The sequence below is a fragment of the Trichosurus vulpecula genome, chromosome 6 (assembly GCF_011100635.1).
Source record: "Trichosurus vulpecula isolate mTriVul1 chromosome 6, mTriVul1.pri, whole genome shotgun sequence".
Classification (NCBI taxonomy): Eukaryota; Metazoa; Chordata; class Mammalia; order Diprotodontia; family Phalangeridae; genus Trichosurus; species Trichosurus vulpecula.
In genome coordinates, this window is record NC_050578.1 from 76,607,870 (window position 1) to 76,630,910 (window position 23,041).

Consider the following 23,041-nt stretch of genomic DNA (forward strand, 5'->3'; position numbering starts at 1 on the left):
CTCTCAAATGGACCTGTGATATTTGATCTTTCCCTCCCACCATGAAGCTCAAATAACATTTTGTCTCTCTTCTTACCTTGTTCAACTTTGTAAGAGGCATTAGTTATTTGAATATGTGATTCTTTTATAAATTCCTTGAGGGAAAGGATTATATCTTATTTATCTTTACATGTCCTTTGAGATTATTCCAATAAACAAAATTAAAACTATAAAATTGAATACCTGCCCTAAGAAAGGGCTAAAGTCATTCCAAGGAAGGTACAACAGCTAATCTCCCCAAAACATATCTGTATTTTACAATGACAAGAAAGCAAAGCCATGTAGGAAGGCAGGTAAGAGAGAGAGGTACCCTTGAGGACCAAGTTTAAGGTAAACAATTTAGGATTTAGCAGGTAAATTTGGTAATCAGGAGCCTTGAGGTGAAGCTATGCAAAAGGACAGTCTCCAAGGGGTAAAGGTATAACATCACTCTCATAATCACATTCAGAGAATATTCTGATTCTCATCAACAGGGAGGAACTAGTTGCTGGAGTAGAAATGATGGGACCTTTGACCACCTCATCCTAGAGTTTGTGACAGAGGAGAGGAAATCTGGGCATGCCCTCCAAGATTTAGGGAAAGCAGATTTCAAAGGTTTCTAAGGAAAAATGGGTAGGATCCCATGGAACAAAATGCTTCCTGGGGAGGTAAACCCACGGTGGGATAGGAGATGCTCAAGGATGAATTACTGAAGATACGAAGGGAAATGATTCCAATGAGGAAGGAAAATGCGATAAAACCTTTGTTTGGGGAAGGGGATGAGATGTTGAGAAGGGCCCATGAAGAGAAAGTAGAGCTGCTTATTTCCTATTTAGCTTCTGCTTTCTCTGCAAAGAATGACCTTTACACTGGAAATGATACAACCAAAAAAAAAAAGAAAAAAGACAAAAAGACAGCTGATATCCAAGATAAGCAAGGAGATAGTGAGAGAATCTCACCAGTTACCTGGCCGGGATGAATTATTGTATCCACAGATCCTGAACATACTGGCAGGTGTGACTGCTGAGCCACTGTCAATGATATCTGAAAAATCAGGGAAAACATGCCAGAAGATTGGAGAAGGGCAAACGTCTTGGTTTTCTGTTACCTGTGGCCAGTGGGCTTGATGTTGAGTCCTAGGAAAATTCTAGAAGGTGACATTAAAGCAATGCTTAGCAAATATCTAGAAAGGAAGTGGGGGTTACAAAGAGCCCTAATTGCTGTCTAAAACAGTCATATCAGATCAACTTCAATTCAGGAATACTAAGCTAGTAGACGAGGGATGGCTGAGGACAGTTATCCTAGATTATAGCAAAGCTTTTGAGAAAGTATTTCATGCTATTCTTATAGAGAAGATGGAGAGGTAAAAATTAGACACTACAATATGATCACATGGATTAAGAATCAGTTGACTCATATGAGCTGGACTCATAGAGTAAGTTGTTAATGGTTCAATGTTAACATGGCAGGAAGTTTCTAATGGGATCCCTCTGAGACCTTGGATCTGGACTGTTTAATGATTTTATCAGTAACTTAGAGGTATAGATGGTATGCTCATCAAATTTACAGATGATGCAAACATGGAGACAGTATCCAAAAGGACCTTGACAGGCTAAGATTATTGGACCAAATCTACTAAGAAGAAATACAACAAAAGTAAATGTAAGGACTTGCAGTTGGGTACTAAAAAAATCAACTTCATAAGAATCAGACAAAAGAGGAAAGGATAGACAGCATTGTTTTAATAAATATCTGGGGATTTTAATGGTCTTAAGGCTCAATGACCCAGCAGTGTGATGTGGCAAGTTAGAAAAAACACTAATGTGATTTGGGGCTTCATTAAGAAGGACACAGCTTCCGGGAAGTTGGAGGTGATAATTCCAATGTACTCTCCCTCGTCAGACCTCATACGGACTACTACGTTCAGTTCTGAGGACTATAGTTTAAGAGAGATTAGCTGGAGAGTGTCCAGAGGAAGGCAATTAGGTAGGGAAAAGACTTATTCTATGACGCATGAGGAGTCAAGGAATGGGGCATGCTTAGCCTAGAGAAAGAAGACTTGGGGTAAAGGCATAGGAACAAGAAAAGTGTCTTCACATATCTGAAGGGCTGTCCCATGGAGGAGGGACTTATTGTGACCAAAGAGGATAGAGAAAACTGGAGTAATGGAGGCAAGTTGTGGAGACAAGTTTAGGATTAATGTCCAGAAAAAAATTCCCTGGTGATTGGCACTGCCAAAAGTGACAGGGTATCTCCACAGCAGGCAGGCTCCCCTGTCCTGGGAAGTCCTCCAGCCTATCTGGTGGGTGGCTTAAAGATTCATTTTGATTGTGGGTTGGACTGAACAGTCACTTCCAACTCTCAAATTCTGGAGTCCTGTGATTATCTGACAGGGGACAGTTTATGTCCCCAAGGTTATTTTGAGTGCACAAAACAATTTTTCTTATGCTTTTTCTACCTCCAATTGTTCAAATACAAAGTATTTTATTTTGAAATTCAAGATTTAAGATGACTAGAAGTCTATCTTCCAAATACTTTCAAAATCATATAGAAAAAGATGGCTACCTTTATATTGCAGAAACTATGACTGGCACAAATTCAAACCTAAACAAAGCATGTAGAAATACAAATATTAAAGGTATTCATGACCATGATAATGGTCCCTGTATTTATTGGCTTCCCCTTATATATTTTCAACAGAAATCTCCAATATACTAGAGATTAGGAACCAAGTTCAGAAACAAAATATCTTCATCCTCAAAAGCACAGTGATCAAAAGAAAAAGGTACAGTAGTGTAAACAATAAAGCTAGATTTTAAAAAAATGAGTGTGATAGAATTCAGGATCAGTTTGATAGGAAAAATATAAACACAATAAGCTATATTAATGGCAAAATTAAATCATATGATCTCAGTAGAGGAAGATATCAGTAGATGAAAAGTCTTGACAAAATTCAATGCTGATTTCTGTTTTAAAAAAATATAAAAAAGCATTGGAATAAAGAGACCTTTCCTTAATACGGTTAATTATTACCTATCTACATAAAATCAAGAGCCAGCTTTACTCATAAAGAAGAAACCCCAAATAAAGGCTTTTTCAATAAGATCATGGGTAAAAGGAAGATTTTCTTTATCATCACCATTATTTTATACAGTACTAGAATTGCTAGCTAGAGTAGTAAGTTAAGAAAAAGAAATTGAAGGATTAAATGCAGGTAAAGAGAAAACAAAATGATCCGAGTTTGCATTTTCCACTTGGTCTACTTAAAGAATCTTGGAGAATCAATTAAAAAATTGACCAAAACAATAACTCCAGCAAAGCAGCAGGATATAAACTGAGCCCATGCAAATCATCGGCCTTTTTATAGAGTACCAAGGGAATCCAATAGGAAGAGACAGAGCTATTCCATTTAAAATAACTACAGAATGTATGAAATAATTGGGAGTCAGCCTACTCAGACACTCACAGGAACTATATAAATACAACAATAAAACACTTGTTATGGAAAAAGAGACAAACCTAAATAATTTGAGTGATATTAATTGCTCTTAGTTGGGCCATGCCAATATTATAAAAATGACAACATTACCTGAATTTACTATTTAGAGCCATGCCAAACCCCCAAAGGGTTAATTCAAAGAGCTAGAATAAATAATAAAATTTATGTGGAAGAACAAAAGAGGAAGAATTTCAAGGGAAATAATAAAAAGAAGTAGGAAGGAAGGGGGCCTAGCAGCACCACATCCTAAACTCTAGTAGTAATCATTAAAACTATGTGAAGCTGGTTAAAAAATAGAGAAGTAGATCAGTGGGAGAGATAAGGAATGTAAGGTTCAAAGGCAGAGGACAACAGTAGCAGGGTGTTTCATAAACACAAATATATAACTACTGGGTGAAGGACTCAGTTTGGTTGGCAAAAACTGCTGAATAACATGTAAAGCAAGCTGGCAAAAAATGAAATTTAGGCCAAGATCTTATGTTATATACCACAACAAGTTCCAAATGTATACACACATGAATTAGATGAAAGTAACATCACAAATATATTATAGGAGCAGAGAGGAAGATAACTTTCACAACCCTGGAAAGGAGAAGAGTTCTTGGCCAAACATAGAGAGGTACACAGAAGATAAAATAGGCCATTTTGATTACAAAAAAATTGAAAAGCTTTTGCACAAACAAAAATAATATAGCCAAAATTAGAAAGGAAACTGTTAACCGGGAAAATATTTTTTTTGCAAGTTTCTCTGGCAAAATACTATCTAGGGAATGAATATAGATACATAGGAGCAATTTCTCAGTGGATCGATTTTCAAAGGATATGAACAAGAAATCCTTTGGTCATGGGGAAAAAAGCAAATCATCAAAAGTAAGAAAACTATTCCAAATAAGAGAAATTCAAATTAAAAGAACTCTGAGGTTTCACCTTATAATCTTTAAATGGGCAGGGAGGATTAAAAAAAAAAGGAAAATTACAACCATTGGAGGGGATATGGGAGAATAAGCACAAATAGTACACTGTTGTTAGAACTGAGGATTGACCCAAACATTCTGGAAAGAATTTGGAACTATGCCCCCAGAATCACTAATGTACATATCCCAGTTGTCCCAATAATACTACTATTAGGCATATACCCCAAAGAAAGAGAAGACAGAAAGGACTAATATATGCCAAAATATTCACAGTAGCCTTTTTTGTTATACTAAAGAACAGGAAACTAAAGCGGAGCGGAAACCCATCAATTAGGGGATGGCTTAAACAAATTACAGCATATTAAGGCATTGAAATATATTTACTGTTGAGCTGTAAGCAATGATGAAAGGGACAGATTCAAAGAAACCTGAGACTTGTATGAACTGATGCAGAGTGAAAGGAAGAGAGCCAGGAGAATAACTCATACTGTGACTACAACACTGTAAAGAAAATCAACATTGAGGTACTTAAGGACTCTGATCAAGGAAATGACTTCCAATGATGAAACATTCTACCCACCTCTAGATGGGGAGGTGAGGGGCCAGGAGTGCAGAATGCGACATATATTTTCCATCATGGCTAATAAGTAGATTTTACACACACGTATACTATCTTTTATAAGGGAGGGTTTTGGGGGGGGCTGGGTGGAGAATTTCTGGGGAGTGATAGTGATGTAAAAGAAAAGAGGGTCAACAAAGCATCTAAGAAAATGAACAGATGATAAAAGAAGGAAATTTAGTGAAAAACAAATAAGCAGAACAGATTTTCAAACTAATGTACTAAATTTAACAGATACTTTAAAAAGTCATGAAAAACTAAACTGGTTGTAATGAGAACTGCGGTTTTTATAACAAACTCTTTTTTGTTGTTCTTTGCATATCAAGTTCATAATAATAATAAATTTAACAGGTATCACAAGTCTGAATACTAGAAAATGGTATTCGGAAACTGAACAAAAAAATATCACCACCTTCCTACCCCATTTACGTGACTGAGGCAAGAGGGTGCAAGATGACTCAGCATAGACAGGGTCTTTGAAAGTTACCATCAAAAATAACTTCTGATTTGTGCCAAATAATGCACCCATTCATTGGCCAGTGAGTAAAGTGCCTCCCCCCAAAAGGGACCAATGAGCAAAGTGTAATTGAACTGACAAAGTCATTCGTCTACTTATTCGGCAAATAATCCACTCAGGATTTACAGTATAACATGTGGTTCCTTTCTTCAGGGCATTACAACTTAGCAGGGAAAGAAGATAAACATAAAATTCTACTGGACATCAGAGTTAAGACAAGTAGAAGCTATGCCCCAGGGCAGCGCCCACAAGGAATAGGATGAAGGTCACTTTTAGGTGTGACTTTTTAATAAAATTTCCACCGAAGTCATACTCCAAAGTGAGACCAAATTTTCAAATGCAAAGAAGATGCTATCTTTAGACCTTGCTTAGGGTACACAAACGGATCTGGACAGGCTAGCTGTGATTAACTGTTAAGTGAGTGGTCGAAGAAATAAGAACTATCTAAGTTCCAAGGAAGGAGATCTCACCGTGGGCTGGATTGTCAGTGAAGGACTTCATGAAGAAAATGAGACTTGATCTGGGCAGGTTTTGAATTAGTAGAGAAGAAGGTGTGTGTGGAGGGATGGGAGAGAAGGAGAAATAGAAACAAAAATTCAAAGTCAGCCTCTTTGCCACACAGACTTCTCAGTTTCTTCCTGGGGTAAGATTAACCTAGTTTGATCTCTGACAGAGTTAGTCTTCAGCCCATCTTGGGAACAAAGAGCAGAGAAGCAAAATGGGAAAAAAGGAGTGGGTCTATCTAGCTTAGGCAAATAACACATGCTGGGAAAGATCAGGCTTGGAGACTTCCCAAGGGAAATAATTCTTTCCAGCAGCTGGAGAGCCCTAATACACTGCCACGTCCACAGAGACACTCAAGGAGCCGTTTCCCAAAGAGTTTCTTTCCAAGCGCTTTCCCATGGCCCCACTCCTAGAACCAGAACTTTCCTCCCTAAGTAACCAGTAGCACCTCCCCTTCTAGACTCATCTTTCAATATCCACTACCTTTGTATCTATCTCTGGTGCCTGGGACACAGTCAGCAATGAAGGTCACTGTTAGGTGGACTTTTTGGCAAATTTTCCACCAAAGCTCTACTAAAAAGGGGACTAAATTTTCAAATGCAAAGGAGATGCCAAATGAATTTTTGTTCAATTGACTTGATCTCTTAATGCAAGGTGGTTAATGCAGAGAAGCTGGGTTGAAACAGCTATTTAAGGAGGTTGGCTAGTTAGAGAGACTTGGGGATCCTAGGTTAAAAATATGCCATTGATTCTGTAGTACAATTCCCCACCCCACCATCCCTTCCCCACCCTTGGATTTGAGTTCTAGTCTTGGTTTCACTATTAAGTGCCAACTTCTTTGTGGATCAGTTAACACCAATCACGTTTCTATGTGTTCAAGTCTCAAATGAGGTGCTGTGTCCTCCAAGAACCCTCCTGCTATTTGCCTCCAGCTAAAAATGATCCCTCTTTCTTTCTAAATCTTTTATCCCTCTCTGAGCTTTCCCGTGTACTAATTTGTTATTTTTTTAAAATATGGCTCATGCCTGCACTAGACTGCAGGCTCCCTGAAGGCAGGGAATATATTTTTTTTTAAATTTTTGTATCCCCATCATCTAGCCACGTACATACTTCTCAATAAAACATTTGCCAAATTTAAGTTAAAATCTGTAAAATAAGTTCATAACAAGAACAGCTAGGTGGTGCAGTGAATATAGCACTGGCCCTGGAGTCAGGAGGACCTGAGTTCTAATCTGGCCTCAGACACTTGACACATTAGCTGTGTGACCTTGGACAAGTCACTTAACCCCAATTGCCCTACCTTCCTCCCTCCCCCCCCAAAAAAGAAGGAAAAAAAATAAGTTCAGAACAAACTTCTCTCCCCCACCCACTAAATGGGGAATTTGACAACAGAGCAAACACACATAAAAGTGCTTTGAAAAGGTGAACTATACACCCTCAATTGTTATAGATAACTACATGCTCAGTAGACTGCAGAGACAAAACCAGAATTTCTTCTCAGGTCTTAAACTCCCAACCGTGACTAAGAAGTACATCATTAAGTTCCCTTAAAACCAGAATGAGGGCAGTTTCATTCTTGGGTCTGCCTCCCTTCCTTTCCCACATGTATCTTTCCTCTGATCAAATCTGCCCATGGTTGTCTAACAGTGAAAACCAGGGTAAGTTTGATGTAGTCAAGAGATTCCTGTCCTGCTCAAGCTATCTTCCTATCAATTATATTGGCTACGCCCCCACTACATGTGTAATGGAAGGAGGGACTGGCCAAAGAGAGCTCAGTCCTTATGACATTTGTAGATAACCCTCTCCTGGTTTCAATACAAGCAATCACATGGAAATTTTGGGGAGCCAGTTTCCAGTCATGATTAACTCAGGAGTCGATACTTTGAAGTGAAGGAAGTCTTCTAATCATCTGCAGAACTGGAAAAATCTATGGCTCCAGAAGTCCTGAGGTAGAACTGAGGGTGAATATCAAAAAGTAACAACCTGCCTATCTCTCATTCTCTTTTTCTATGCAAATTCAAATGAGGAAGACTGTTTTAAGTTTTAAGGGAACAGTAGCCACCCTATATCTCACCTGGCTGCCATGTCTTCATGGGCACAAAGCACCTTAATTTCTTTTGTGTTTTTTCTTTCCTGACTTTAGGTGAATGAATATTACAAGAGGAAAGTGTCTCAGCAATGTTGTGAGTCAATACATCCAAAGGTCCCATTGGAGATAGCAATGGCTTCTAGGAATAGACAAAATGCCTGTGGACAGATGTGGAAAAAACAGGCACCCAAGGATAGTGGCAGTTTCAGGGATTATGAGCCTCTATGACAGAAAGAAGTATGAGCTGTGGCCTCTAGAAAGTCAGACACCTGGAGCCCAACAAAGAGCTACATGAATTAAGGGGAAGACTCCACAAAAGGAAAAAGGGGCCTCTTAGTCAAGAATAACCCATTTACCACGTGTTCTTTACATGAGTGCCTTATGACCATTATACTTTTAAGTTTGAACCCACTTCTCCAAAGGACTTTACATGTGGAAAGATAGCATATATCCTAGTTTAGGGGGAATGTCTTGTACCAACTCTTCTTGATGTAACTTCTCAGTAAATTTCTTTTCTGAAAACTAAGAAAGTTTAATCCATTGGTTAATAAGGGGAAGCATGCTGATGGGGGCTCAGGAGTTACAATACTAGAACTCTCTACCCCTTGGGGTTACCCTAATAGAACTAGTAGCAGTTACTTGCCTTGTGCAGACCCAATCTGCCAGTTCAAATGTGACTTGAGGAAATGGCTACATTCAACACCTGACTAAAAAAGTCAGAAAAAATAAAGGAAAAAAGTTGTCACCATTAAATGGGCTGTTTCACATATAGTATAATGTTTTGTTTTGTTTTTTCTAGATCTTACATTGTCTATTTCTTCTTGGGAGATACATGGGTAAGAGATGCTGATGAGTCTAAGCTCTGATCTGGCAGGATTGTAGGTTTTGAAAGATGGTAACTACTTTGTGGGCCAAGTCAACAAGCATTTATTAAGCACTTACAGTATGCACAGTGGTTAAGGAGGGAATACAATAAAAAAGGGAGTTCCTGCCCTCAAGGAGTTTATGTTTTAACAGAAAAACCTGGGCAGCTGGATGTTGCCATAGTAGATAGAACGTCAGGCCTGGAGTCAGGAAGACTGATCTTCCTGAGTTCAAATCTGGTCTCAGATACTTCCAAGCTGTCTGACCCTGAGCAAGTCACTTAACTCTGTCTCAGTTACCTCATCTGCTAGAGGAGGAAATGGTAAACCACTCCAGTATCTTTGCCAAGAAAATGCTAAATGGGGTCACAAAGAGTTGGACATGACTGAAAAACAACTGGGGGAAAACAACACCAAAAAAATGGTGCTGGAGTGGGGAGGGGAGCATGAAGAAATCTAGTTGGTCAGGAGTAGAGCCCAGAAATGGTGGGCCCTTTCTCAAAATGGAATTTCTGGGAGAAAATTACCAATTGGAAGATGAGTCCACAGGGACAGAGGCATCTTCCAAGTGAAGAGCTCTTTTTATAACTGTTTGATGTATATGGAAAGGTGGGAAAGCTGTATGCAAGTGGAAAGCAGACATTACATTAAAAAGTGAGAAAACAGACATTGCAATTACATGACACATAAAGCCATCATTCTAATGATAATTAGTGTGATTTATGTATTATGTCTGATGACCCCGTAAGAAAACCATAGGTTAGAGTTAGGAAACAACTGCATTTTAGATGTTTAAAGAAAACTTTAACGTATTCAAAACACATGGAGTTCCAAAGTTTAGAGAAATTTCAAGCATTCAGTCAGGTGAAAATAGCCTTCTCTAACCAGTCAGGCAACAAGCATTTAAGTACCAGGCACTATGCTAAGCAACGGGGATACAAAGAAAGGCAAAAGCACCGTCCCTGCGCTCAAGAAGCCTCCATTCTAATGGAAGAGACAACATGCAAATAATTATGTACATACAAGATATACCCCAAGAAAATGGAAAGTAATCTTACAGGAAAGACACTAGGACATGTCACACCAAGGCAATGCAATGGCCCACAACCTATACCAGCACATGTACTTTTAGCATGACAATAAGCTATTCAGGCTGCATAAAATGCTCTCTCTTGCCCTTGGATTTGAGTGTTGAATGCAGAGTCTCTTTCATTAACATAGATAACGAAAAGCTTACTTTTGTCAGTGCCAAATGTTAGTTCTGGTTGGAAGAACCTGCCTTCCCATCCAGATCAGGCTTCAGATGTTATAGATTGGATTACAAGACCCTTGGCCTCTGCCAGTTCTCTTCTTGGAAGGATACCTTGGCTTTTTCACACTTCATCTTGGCTCAAATACAGTTTCAGGAATTTACCCCAGTCAGCACTGAGAGGATGTCAGATAGGCCTGAATAGGCTACTGGGGGTATTGTTTGGCAGGAAGGGAATTTTCTGTTGATTTTGAATAATGAAACAAAGAAATAACAATCATACAGTATTGTTGGAAATGGTAGGAACTGGGGGTTTGCTGGGTATTTGTGAGAGAATAGCTTTGGTTCAGACAGCACCCGATGAGATGAAGAGATTTCTAAGCTGAAGCTGAAAATGTCCTCTTCCAAAACAATTGAGAAAAAGAATAATGTCACTTTGGATCAGGCTCAAGGCAAAAGGCAATAAGAAATAAACCAGAAACCCAGCAGCAAGAGATAGGCAGCTAGGTGGCGCCATAATGCATAAAGTGCCAGGCATGGAGTCAAGAAGACTCATCTTCCTGAGTTCAAATCCTGCCTCAGACTTTTTTTTTTTTGCTTTGCTGTGTTACCCTGGCCAAGTCACTTAACCCTGTTTGCCTCAGTTTCCTCATCTGTAAAATAAGCTGGAGAAGGAAATGGCAAACCACTCTAGTACCACTCTGGAGAAAACTCCAAATGAGGTCACAAAGAGCCTGACATTGACTGAACACACACACACACACACACACACACACACACACACACACACCCCAGAAGCAAAAAATGGGAAGGAAAGGAATAAGCATTTATATAGCCCCAACTATGTGCCAAGCACAGTGCTAAGTGCTTTTACAAAAATTATCTCATTTAATCCTCACAACAGCCTTTCCAGATAAGTGCTATTATCATTCCCATTTTACAGCTAAGGAAATGGAGACAAATAGAAGTTAGGTGACTTGACCAGGTCCACACAGCCAGTAAGTATTTGAGGCTGAAACTGAATTCAGATCTCCCTAACTTCAGGCTCAGTGCTCTACCCACTTCATGACCAGCTGCCTCTAAAATTCTAAGTCCTAAAGGAGCACTGGCTCTGGAGGACCCAGTTCAAACCAGACCTCTGCTACTAGTCTCTTGCATGACCCTGGACAAATCCCTCCCTGCTGCCTCAGTTTCCTCCACTGGAAAATGAAAGCTTTGGCCTCGAAGGCCTCTCAAGTCCTTCCTAATTCTTGATCTAGGATCCAAGGGTAGCTCTGTTAATCAATTCAGCTCATGTCAATTCAGCAAATGTTTTATAGGGGACTATATGCAAGTCACTGCGCTATGTACTGGGGGAAGAGCCAAGCATTAAAAGCATACACCTATCCACTACAATCCCAAGGTCTTCTTATTTTAAATTGAAATTGCATTGTTTTCTTTGGTTCTAACAGCGATCATTATTCCCCAGATCTTTTAAACCTTCCATATCTTTTACTTGCAAAGGTGGTTTTTTTAATTACTTGTACATTATATACTATCTTAAGATCTTTTTGGATCCCAATTCCATTGTCTAATTTGCTAGATATCCCCTTCAGCTTTATGTCACTTGTAAATTTGATAAACAGGTCATCCGTGCCTTCATTAAAGACAATGACATAATAATTGAGCAGAATAAGGCCAAGCTTGGATCCCTGGGGGGACCCCACTTTTTTCTCAGGCTGACATCGTTTCATCAATGACTACTCCTTGGGCCTAGTCACTCAACTAGTTCTGTAGCAATTCCATCTTAGCCACTAAGAAACCACGAGATCTCTCTGTTAGACTGCTTGCTAAAACCTAAGCAATTCCATACAACGTCTACAGTATTTCCCATGCCTCAACCTAATAATATTGTCAAAAAAAGAAAGTTTTAAAGTATGCTTACTTCTAAGTCATCATCCGTTCCCTCCTAATGCTTACATCTAGTTAGAGTGGCATGAGATAGCAGTGGAATACGACAGATGTACCAATAGGACCTAACAATGCAAACTAAGTATGTAAAAACAGTCTTGAGGTCTAAGGAAGAAAAGATTTCTGAAGGGAAGAAACAGCAATCCCACTCAACAAAGGATCAAAGATTTAAGGTTGGTAGTAAGTAGCAGAGTCGGGATTTGAATCCAGGGTCTTTGGCTCCAAACCAAGGTTTCTTTTCCTCACACATTACAGGTACAACCAAATTAGTTGGGGCATGACCACAATTTGGTAATTTGGTATGAAGAGCTCAGACCTATATTCTTTTTGGGGGGAGTGGCAATTGGGGTTAAGGGACTTGCGCAGGGTCACACAGCTATTAAGTGTCTGAGGTCAAATTTGAACTCAGGTCCTCCTGACTCCAAGGCCAGTGCTCTATTTACTATGCCACTTAGCTGCCCCCATATTATTCTTTATATCCTCCATACTACCAAGTGCACAGTAGGAAATCAATGAATCAAAACTGGAGCACATAGACAATAGAAATCAACAAACCAATCATGCCAATCAATGAACCAACTATGCCACGATCCTCTTTAGACACTGCCATGTGGAAAAAATAAATCTGGCCTGGGGAACAGGATAAGAATATATGGTCTTCCCGGTCAAGAGAAGTATTTGTTTCTCAGCAATGAAAGAATAAATTGCAATTTAGTATTATGAAGTTTTTAGTTATTGTGGCTGGCTAGAACCACTTATAGCGATTTTTTGAACAAAAGTGTTTGTTTCTCAGCAATAAAGGAATAAGTTGCAATTTAATGTTATAAAGTTTTTAATTATTGTGGCTGTCTATAACCACTGATAGCAATTTTTGAGCAGTAAAATGTTTTATTTGTGCGGGATCTCCAACAAGAAGATAAATTCCTTAAATCTGAACATTTTTGATAAATCGATTAGAATTAATTTTTCTTTATTCAGACTTTTTGGGGGGCATAGGGTTTTTCTGAATTTTTTTGTTTTGATCTAACCTATCCAAGAATAAAATTTTAAAAAGCAACATTCTGAAAACTATTATCACATGTAGACAAACTTTAGTGAAAACTCATTTTTCCCCTAAGAATTTCCTCTATTCCATTATGCAGTCCCCACCCAAGATAACAACAGGGACTGATAATGCTTAAGATTCAGGATAATTAGTGTTCCCTAGAATTGGGGAACTAGCATTCCGATGATATCACACCACATAAGAACACATTTCACACTATAAACAGCAACCCAGGATCACTCCAAAGGTGAACTTAGGATGTTACACTTTACTACATTGAAGGAATCATTGAACACCCAGGCTCTCCCAGTATAATCAAGTATTTCTGTAACCTCTACACATTGGTCCCTAGCTCTTTTTTGGAGAAAACTAGTCTCCTCCAACTTCCATATGACAAGTATTTTGATTATACTCCATACTACTCTTTAGGTTGGAGTAATTTCATTTTACTTCAGAGACAACTCACACAGCTAGTTTCAGCTCCATAATGCAAACCTTAAAATGCCTCAAATATTCAGTGACTTATACAGAAAAACAAAGTTACTATAAAAAAGAAAAAAAACTATGGAACTCACATCTGGATGGCAGACAGGATGTTCATATTGTAATTGGCCACATCCCTAGAACTTGGGTTTTGCACACAGTTCCAATGAAAGGGATACAGTTTTAGAAAGTGTGCAATCTAGAAATTCTTCCCAGTCCCCCTGCCCCAATTTTCGATTTGAGGGTAGGATCAAAATAATAATTGTAATAATGACAAAAAGACACATAAACAAGTAAACCTATTTCTAAACATTACTTTCTTTTTTCATATGAAGCAGATTTAGTTTAATCAATGTATTTTGTGTCCAGGAAATATGGTGGGGAGAGGGGGAAGGAGTAAGGTAGGAATTAAAGGGAACGTAGGGGGAAGGTATATTACATTAAAACTGCTAAGGATGCTAACCAAACTGCTAAAACTGCTAACAATGATTACTTGAATTACTAACGATCATAACAATAATGATAGGTAACGTTTATATAGCGCTTTCTGCTTTACAAATATTATCTCATTCAATCTTCAAAGCAGCCCTGGGGGAGGTAGGTGCTATTTATTATTAACCCCATTCTACAGCTGAGGAACTAGATGAGGATGACGAGTCAATTTGAAGGCAGAGATTTAGCTCAATATATAGGTCTAGAGTTTCCTTAACTAGTAACCTCGCAATTGTGACAGCATGGACCTGCACTAAAGACACTATGGCTGCCAAGCCCTCCCTCCACCCTCAAGCGAATCACAACCATCTGGACAGTCGTGTTTCTGTTTCTTCTGGGAACGCAGTCTGGTGTGTTTAGAAATCGGTGAGGAAGACCTATCACCCTCCTCTCTTGCTGAAGCATTTGCTCACTACTCAGAGCTTGGGCCTCCAGAATCTAATGTGACTGTGAGTCTAACTCTACGGTTAGAAATAAAAGGAGGGAGGAGGAGGAGGATGGAAGGAAGGATACTAGGCCAAGTTGGCCCCATCTTTCCCTCAACATCTGTGCCAGCTCCACAACCGCTGAATTTGATCAAAGAAAGGGCGCCCAGCTCAGCGCCTTCTTTACACAGAGCACTTAATGATGTCTGTTGAATTGAATGAAAAGACAAGAACTCCTCCTTCCCCTTCCTATTTCCTCCCATAAAAAGAAAATGCAGTCTCAACAGGGTCCAAGAGAAGCTGGGCTCCCAGAGAATGAGAGAACCTCACCCTTAAAAATAGCCCAGTATTGTCCTGGGCACTAATGAGTCATTTGCACGGAGGATGCCTTGCCAAAAGGAATTCTCTCCAACCCACGAGCCGCGGAATGCAAGCCTTCCAGGCCAGGCTGGGAAAACCCACCGACCCCTCCAGGGGCGGGCACTGGCAGGAGCCTCCTGGCCACCAGCGAGCTAACAGGGTATCGGGCCATTCGCGAGCACAACCCACCGGAGGCCTCCCTCCCTCCCCCTCTTCTCTTCTCTTCCCCTCTCTTCTCCTCCCTGCCTTCCCCTCCCTTCCTCTTCCTCCCCTGTCCCACACCCACCCTCTCTCCCGCCCCCAAATGTAATCCGCCCGGCATTGAAAAGCTAGCACCCAGGCGGCAAAAGGATCATTTTCAAACTTTTGGGAGGGGAGGAGAGCGGAGGCGGGGAGTGGCTGGGAGCTGGGGCTTTCCGGGTCCGGCCCAGCCACAGCAGCGTGCGGTGGGGTCTGGGCTGCCGGATCGATCTCGCAGCCCGCAGGCGAAAGCCACGTCCGGATTCTTCTCAGTTATAAATGTATTTAAATAAACACATGTATTTTTCTTCCTATTACCTACCACGACAGGAAAGCCTTTCCCCAGTGTAACGTTCCCGACAGTGAGATCTCTCTCACCGTGAAGGGAAGGTGTGCGTGTGTGTGTGCGCGTGTGTGTGTGTTGGGGGGCGGGGGGCCTCAGGGTTGGAAATAAGAGAAATACACACATACACACAGACACCATCGAGGCTTTCTTCAGACTGTCACAGGGGGGTGGGGGGGAGGTGGGAGCAGAGACACTGCTGCAAAAAAAAAAAATAATTTCACCAAAGACCGTCTCTGCCCCCACATCCTACACACACACACACACACACACACACACACACGAAAGGGGAGCTTTGGAACCTAGACACTGTTGCACAGCATGCTAGTTAATCGATTAGGATCCCTTCCACGCACCTCCACACTTGACACCAGCCTAAATTCACATCTCTCTCTCTCTCTCACACACACACACACACACACACACACACACACACACACACACGCTCGCGCGCTTGGAGACACACGGCTAAGCTCCGATGCCCCCAGCCCTGAAGCAAGCACCCTCCTCCCTCCTCCTCCTCCTCCTCCTCCATCAGGTCTAAAATCGGGGGGCTCGGGGCTGGAAGGATGGGGGATGGGGACGGGGACTGGGGGCGCCAGAAGGGGCGCGGCACTCACATTGGGTCTCCCCACAGCCACGGCCATCGCCGCGGCAGTGCTCTGGACTGCGGCTGACCTCGTCCCCTGGCTCCCGGGCTCTCCTCGCGACGCTCGCCGCCCCGGCTCCGGGCTCTCTGCACTCGGCGGCTCCAGCTCCGAGTCTAGCTCCCGCTCACATTCAGAAGCTTCTGCCCCCCCCACGCCGCCGCCCCGCCCGCTTTATTAGAGCAACATGGCCACCCGACTGGAAGGGACCATTCGCGTCCCCTGGAAGGGGTGTCGGTGTGCGTCTGGGCAAAAGCTCCAGGAGCCGAGGCTGACGGCGGGGGCGGCGGGGGCTGGGGCGGAGGCTGGCAACCTCTGCCCAGCCAGCTGTGGGCCGGGGCTCTCCCTGCTCGCCCCACCTGGCCATCTCGTTCCATCCCAGCCGCCGCCCCCACTCTCGCCGCTACCACCTCCCTCCGAATCCAGCCGTCGGCCGCCAGCTCCCCGCCCCAGTGCCACAGGACGCCTGCAAGCTTGCGCGCTCGCTGCTCGCACTCCCCCGGGCTCCGGCAGATGCTCGAGGCCGAGAGCAGCCAGCCCTGCTGCGTGGGTCTCCTAGTCCCGGCTTCTGCCGCGCGCGCTCCGCTCCGGGGAGGAAAAGGCGACTGAGAGGGGAGGATGCTGGGCTGGAGAGGGGGAAGGATGCCCACAGAGAGCATCTTCCACAAAGCTAGGGCCAGTGCAGAAATGCTTCTTCCCGTGGGTGCCCCTGGGTCCGTGGAGCAGGGGAAACGGAGTGATGCTTGGGCACAGGTGGCAGGCTCGCCCCCAGAAGGAGCAGGGAAAGCTAAAGAGCCAAGGCAGCGCTCCTCCCTCCTTCTCTGTCTTCTCCCTCCATCATCTAGGTTGGGGACATGGAGGTTGCCAGAGTTCTCTACCGTAACAGCTGGAAGCTGTCATCTGTCTACCAGGAACGTAGCGTGGGGATGGAGGAGTGTAGGACTAGATTGCTGCGGGCTACCTAACCTCCCTGCTTGAGAGGGGGAAAAGGGAAATTCTGACATTGCAGGCTTGATTTTAACGTGGCCGTTAGTTCTTGGAGAGGAAGAAAGGTGGGGAGGGGGGAAAGGGAATAGAGACGACCTCTCAGTGTATTAACAAAAGAGAGTCTGGTTAGAGCACCATTGGAGCTGAGGACGTTCTATGGGATTAGTTCTGAAGCCGGAAGGTCCTCGTGTGTCTGTATATGTGTGCATGTGTCTTTGGTGTTAATGCATAAATGTGAGTGTACGTGAGAATGTGTGTGTGTGTGTGTGTGTGTGTGTGTGTTGTGATGGGGGGAGGCATGCAGAAGTGAGTGATTATGGAGTCTGGCCATCTGTGGACGTGGGATTGGGAGACACCTCCAGGGAAGGGAATTATTATTTATTTATATTCTGCACATGGCAACAGCTTTACTGATTGAGTTAGAGGAAGAGAGTGTCCTGAGGCCCAGGAAGAGGGTTTAGCTTGGGTTTGAGATGGATCACAGATCTACGGTTTCTTTTGATCTCCAACTTTGCCGTTGGGGGGGGGGGAGGGGGGCAGCGTGGATGGTGGCGTCCAGAAGATTATAAGAAATTCGTGGCTGTGTGGGTATCATATAGATAGATCCTCTTCAGCAAGTAATTGGGCCGGCTGGGTGTCGGGGTAGTGACTGAGGAGATGTGGAATGCCTGCCTGGGATTTGTTTCTTTCATTCTGGCCTTTGGGTCTCCTCTTCCAAACTAAAGGCCTCCATCTCTCAAAACTACAGAACTGGACTTGAGTCCAAAAGAGTGTTCTCTACCCTCTACCCTGGACATTGTCAGGTCTGACCACATCCTGACTGACATTTAAAGTGACTGACATTTTAAGGTGAAAGTATTTATCTGTTGTCAGATGCTGAATAGTCCATTTGCTTAGAGTATTCTGCTAATGAAGACAATTTTGAGGCTTCCCATTAGTATATTGGAAAGAGATGTCACTGGGTTCTGAAGTTATAGGTTGTTATTGTTTAGTCATTTTTAGTAGGACTATTTGTGACCCCATTTGGGGTTTTCTTGGGAAAGATACTGGAGTGGTTTGCCAACTCCTTCTACAGCTCATTTTACAGATGAGGAAACTGAGGCAAAGAGGGTGCCCAGGGTCACACAGCTAGTAAGTGTCTGAGGCCAGATATGAACTCAGGAAGATGAATCTTTCTGACTCCAGGCCTGGCACTCTCTCCATTGTACCACCTAGCTGCCCCAAAGTCATAGGACCTGGATTCAAGTCTTAACACTGATTTTTATTACCTATGTGATCTTAAATAAGTCACTCTTATTGCCAATGTCACTCTGAGGAGAGTTAAACTAAATGGCCTTTGAGGTCCCTTTCTGTTCTAGGTGTCTGATCCATAGAATCTTAAGAACTTAGAGGATCTCTAATCCACCCTCCCTCAATGACAGGGAAGCAGTGTGAATAGGGAACTAGATTTCAAGTTTGGAAGACCCAGGTTTAAACCTTCCCTCAGATCCTCTGTAGCCATGTGGCAAGTCATGAATCTTCTAAAAGCCTCAGTTTTCTTAATAGTAAAATAAGGATAATAATAGTACCCACCTTTTGGAGTGGTCATGGGAATTACCCACACATAAACACACATATATACATACATATGTTACATATACACACAAATGTATTGATATAGATATGTGTTATGTCCTTTTCAAACTTTAATGCTCACAGCTATTATCCTGGGCATCTGGCTGCTGCTTCAATACTTCCTGTGACAGGACGCTTACTACTTACTTCTACAAACAGCTTTTTGATTTCTGGACAATTCGAATTATTCAGAAGTCCTTTCTTTGTTAAGCTGAAATCTGTCTTTCTGTAACCTCTACACATTGGTCCCTAGCTCTTCTTTTTTTGGAGAAAACTAGTCTACTCCGACTTCCATATGACAGCCTTCAAAATCTTTGAAGATTTGTGTCCTATCCTCCCCAAATCTCTTCTGCCTCAAACTAAACATCTCCATTTTCCTCAATCAGGGAGGATATGACAAAGTTTCCATATCTCTCATCATCCTGGTCACCCTCTGCTGGATGTTCTACTTTGTTAATGTCTCCCATAAAATGTACCTAGGTATGACATGATACTGCAGGCATGGTCTGACCAGCCCACAGTACATTGGAACTGCCCCCCTTCGACTGGACCCAATACTTTCTTTTCTTCCTCACCCCCTCCATTTATTTATTTTTATTTTACTCTTTTTGGAGGCAATCGAGATTAAGTGACTTGCCCAGGGACACACAACTAGCATCAGAAGTTGAATTTGAACTCAGGTCCTCCTGCCTTCAAGGTGGGTGCTCTATCCACTGTGCCACCTAGCTGCCTCCCCCTCAATACTTTCAGTAAATCAGACTAAGGATACATTCTTTTGAAAGCCACATCTCCACACTCACTAATGGTGAATTTATAGACAGTTTAAAACCCTCGGGTCTTTTACACTTGAACTACTGTCAAGCAAATCTCTCATCCTCTACTTACATAATTGACTTTTAAAAACCTAGATGTTAATTTCTGTCCACAATTCCATCCTGCTGAGACAATTTTGAATCCTGATTCTCTCATCCAGTGGATTAGCTGTTTGAGTCATCTGAAAATTTGTTAAGAATATATTTTCTCTGTCTTTAAATCATTGATAAAAATACTGAACGGTGTAAGACAAAGACAGGGCCTTGTGACATGCCACTATAGAAATCCCTCTGGGATAAAATCAATACATTGATCAACATTCTTCGGTTATGCTTTTTAAATCAATTGTAAATTCATGTAAATGTACTATTAACCAGCCCATATTTCTCCATTTTGTCTCCAAGGATGCAGAGAGTGGTTCTTAAGCTGGGATCCATGAACTTGAATGGGAAAAAAAATGACATGTTTATTTTTACAAACTTGTAACTGAAATTTAGCATTTCTTTCCATTTTATTATTCTGAGAAAGGGTCCATAGGTCTCACTAGATTGGCCAAGGGACTCATAACAAACACACAGAAAAAGATTAAGAACCTCTGATATAGAGTCATCTAATGTTAGAGATAGAAAGGACCTTAGAGATCATTATTTTGCAGGTGAGAAAAGTGGATCCCCAAAAGGTTAGGAACTTGCCCAAAATCATGAAGCTATTTGAATGAATGAATGAATAAAGGATTGTATTAAAGCCTCATCATGCACAAAGCACTGTGCTAAGCAAAGGGCCTACACATAGAAAAACAAGTCAGTATTTGCTCCTAGGGAGCTCACAATCTTAATGAGGGAGACAATACAAATGCAAAATTTCCATTTCAAGGAAAATGGAAGAGTCCCATAGTCCTTAGGGTGCAGCAGCAAAGCAGTAGTTAGTTAGTAGTAGACTTGATTCCACATTTTAAGACTTTGTGAGATATCTTGCTAAAATCACAGTACCTATTGATGAGGCAGGTAAGCTGAGCTAACTGAAGCAGCAAAGCACCCCAAGGAAGAGTAAGAAGGCAGTGTGTGTTGTCAACATCTCCCCTAGACCCTTCAGGACACAGCCTAGGACCTGACCCCAAGAGCCCCAAGAAGAGCAGCCCTCCCCCAATAACTGCCGCTGCTTCTACTTCCTTTCCCTAGTGATCCCAAGGGGAATAGCTGCTGCCAAAAAGGTATCCAACATACCTGCCACAATGGATGCCAAATGCTGACCAATTGATGCCAATGAAGAGATAAGCCCAAGAACCTTAGGAATTGCAGTACCCCTTTCTCTCACCATGCTTCCTCCCCCGACCCCCCAACTCTCTTGATTTCAGCATACTTGGCCATCATCCAAAAGAGTAACACTTGGAAATGAAACCTGTCTCCTGTTACTGAAGATCACCATCCACAGTTGATTTTCCAACAAGATATTTCATATTTTCTTCTTTTTTTTCATTATTTTGATTTTGTTTTATTGTTTCTTGATATCTTATTAAAAAAATCATTAGCTTCCACTTGCTCAATTCTAATTTTTTAGGAAGTATTTTCTTCAGTGAACTTTTATGCCTCCTCTTCCATTTGGCCAATTCTACTTTTTAAGGAATTATTTTCTTCAGTGAATTTTTGTACCTCTTTTTCCATTTGGCCAAATCTACTTTTCAAGGAATTCTTCTCTTCATTGGATTTTTGTGCCTCTTTTATAATTTGGCCTATTCTGCTTTTTAAAGCGTTATTTTCTTCAGTATCTTTTGTGCCTCCTTTACCAAGCTGCTGACTCTTTTTTCATGATTTTCTTGCATCTCTCTCATTTCTCTTCCCAACTTTTCCTCTACTTCTCTTACTGTGTTGGCAACCAAAAATGGGCTCCTTATAGCACTTAGTCAACAAGTGCCCTTGACTAGTTTGGCTTTTTCCCCTGAACTGAATGCTGTTTGTATGTTGGACTGGAGTAAGCTTGTCGGCCCCTTCACCTTGCTTCCCTTGCTTAAGCTGATGGAAAGAACCTGTGCTTTCCCGGTCAACCCCTTCACCTTGCTTAAGCAGATTGAAAGAACCTGTGCTTTCCCCGGCGTACCTTACACCCCCGCAGAAGCTGGATGGTTAAAAGCAGCTCCCGTTGGAGCCAGAGGCTGCTATAGCCACAGCCACAGCCACGGCCACAGCCACGGCCACGGCCACGGCCACAGCCACAGCCACAGCCGAAGCAGGAGCTGCCAGTAGCAGAGCTGACCTACGGGAGGAAGCTGAACAAAGACTTCAGGCCAGTGGGTAATCTTTTTACCATAGAGGGGGAAGCATGATTTTGCTTTATGCAATCATGCTTCTCTGTAGCCTCCTGGTTACTCTTTCCAGGCATACTTATTGGGCCTGGAAGCTTTTGATCAATATATCAAAATGGGGTTGCTGGTTCATGGGTTGGTTACTGTGGAGCCTAAATATATGTTTTGATTCTTCTGCCTTCTACTTTGAGAGTTTCTTATATCCGGTGGTTCCAAACCTTTCAGACATGTTTATGATCCTCTTTGAGATTATAAACTCTGCCCTCCTAATACACTTACTTGATTTTTAAAATCCTTTTTGAGCTCTTTAGTGGCCTGAAACCAATTCACATTTTTCTCTGAAGCTTTAGATATAGCAGTTTTGACTTTGTTGTCTTCTTTTGAATTTGTATTTTGTTCTTCCCTGTCACCATAGTAACTTCCTATAGTCAGGATCTTTTTCTGCTGTTTGCTCATTTTTCCAGCCTATTTCTTGACTTTTAACTCTATGCTAAAGTGAAGCTCTGCTTCTGGAGTGGAGCAGGCACTATCTTAAGCTTCAGCATTTTTGTGCAGATGTTTTCAGGGATAATTCTGGAGATCTGTAAGTTTTCTGTAAGTTCTTTCAAGGTGGTATGATCTAGGGAGAGATGTGTTTACTGCTCTCCTGACTTGTGTTCTGCTCTGTGAGTGACCACAATCACTCTTTTCTGCCCTGGAACTATGAGCAGTTGCATCACCCATTATCCATAGGAGCAGCTCTTGGAAATGAAACCTCTACCTCCTCAGCAACCTCCTGGTTACCGAAGATCCAGAGAAAAAAAGTTCTGGTTTGACCTTAGAAACAGATATGGTTTTATCAATGGAAATGACATTTTAAGAGAGGCATTGCTATCTACTTTGCTGTTGTACCTTAAGGCCTATGGACCTTTCCATCTCATTTGCAGCTGAAAATTCCTATTTGTATTTTCTCCCCCTTTTTGAATGTGAGCTTCTTGAAAGCCAGAACTGGCTTTCTTTTCTGTTTCTGTCCCCTGTACATAGTTTTTGCACATAGTGATGAATAAGTACTTATTCATTCATTCATCTATG

The 23,041-nt window shown here is 41.9% G+C and overlaps 1 protein-coding gene across 3 annotated transcripts in view; it reads right to left on the bottom strand.

Annotated features, from left to right (window-relative positions):
• Positions 1–16,454, bottom strand: part of SEPTIN11 (septin 11) — a 127,259-nt gene extending 110,805 nt beyond the window's left edge. For 2 of the 3 annotated variants that reach the window (XR_005010632.1, XM_036762599.1), the window contains exon 1: positions 16,231–16,429. Coding sequence is in view for 2 of the 3 variants with exons in the window: in XM_036762599.1 (XP_036618494.1) it covers positions 16,231–16,257 (27 nt within the window). In the remaining variant the exon portion in view is untranslated. Of the gene's footprint in view, positions 1–16,230 lie in introns of all 3 variants that reach the window. The other variant, XM_036762600.1, reaches the window with a different exon arrangement.
• Between the last annotated feature and the right edge of the window lie 6,587 nt (positions 16,455–23,041).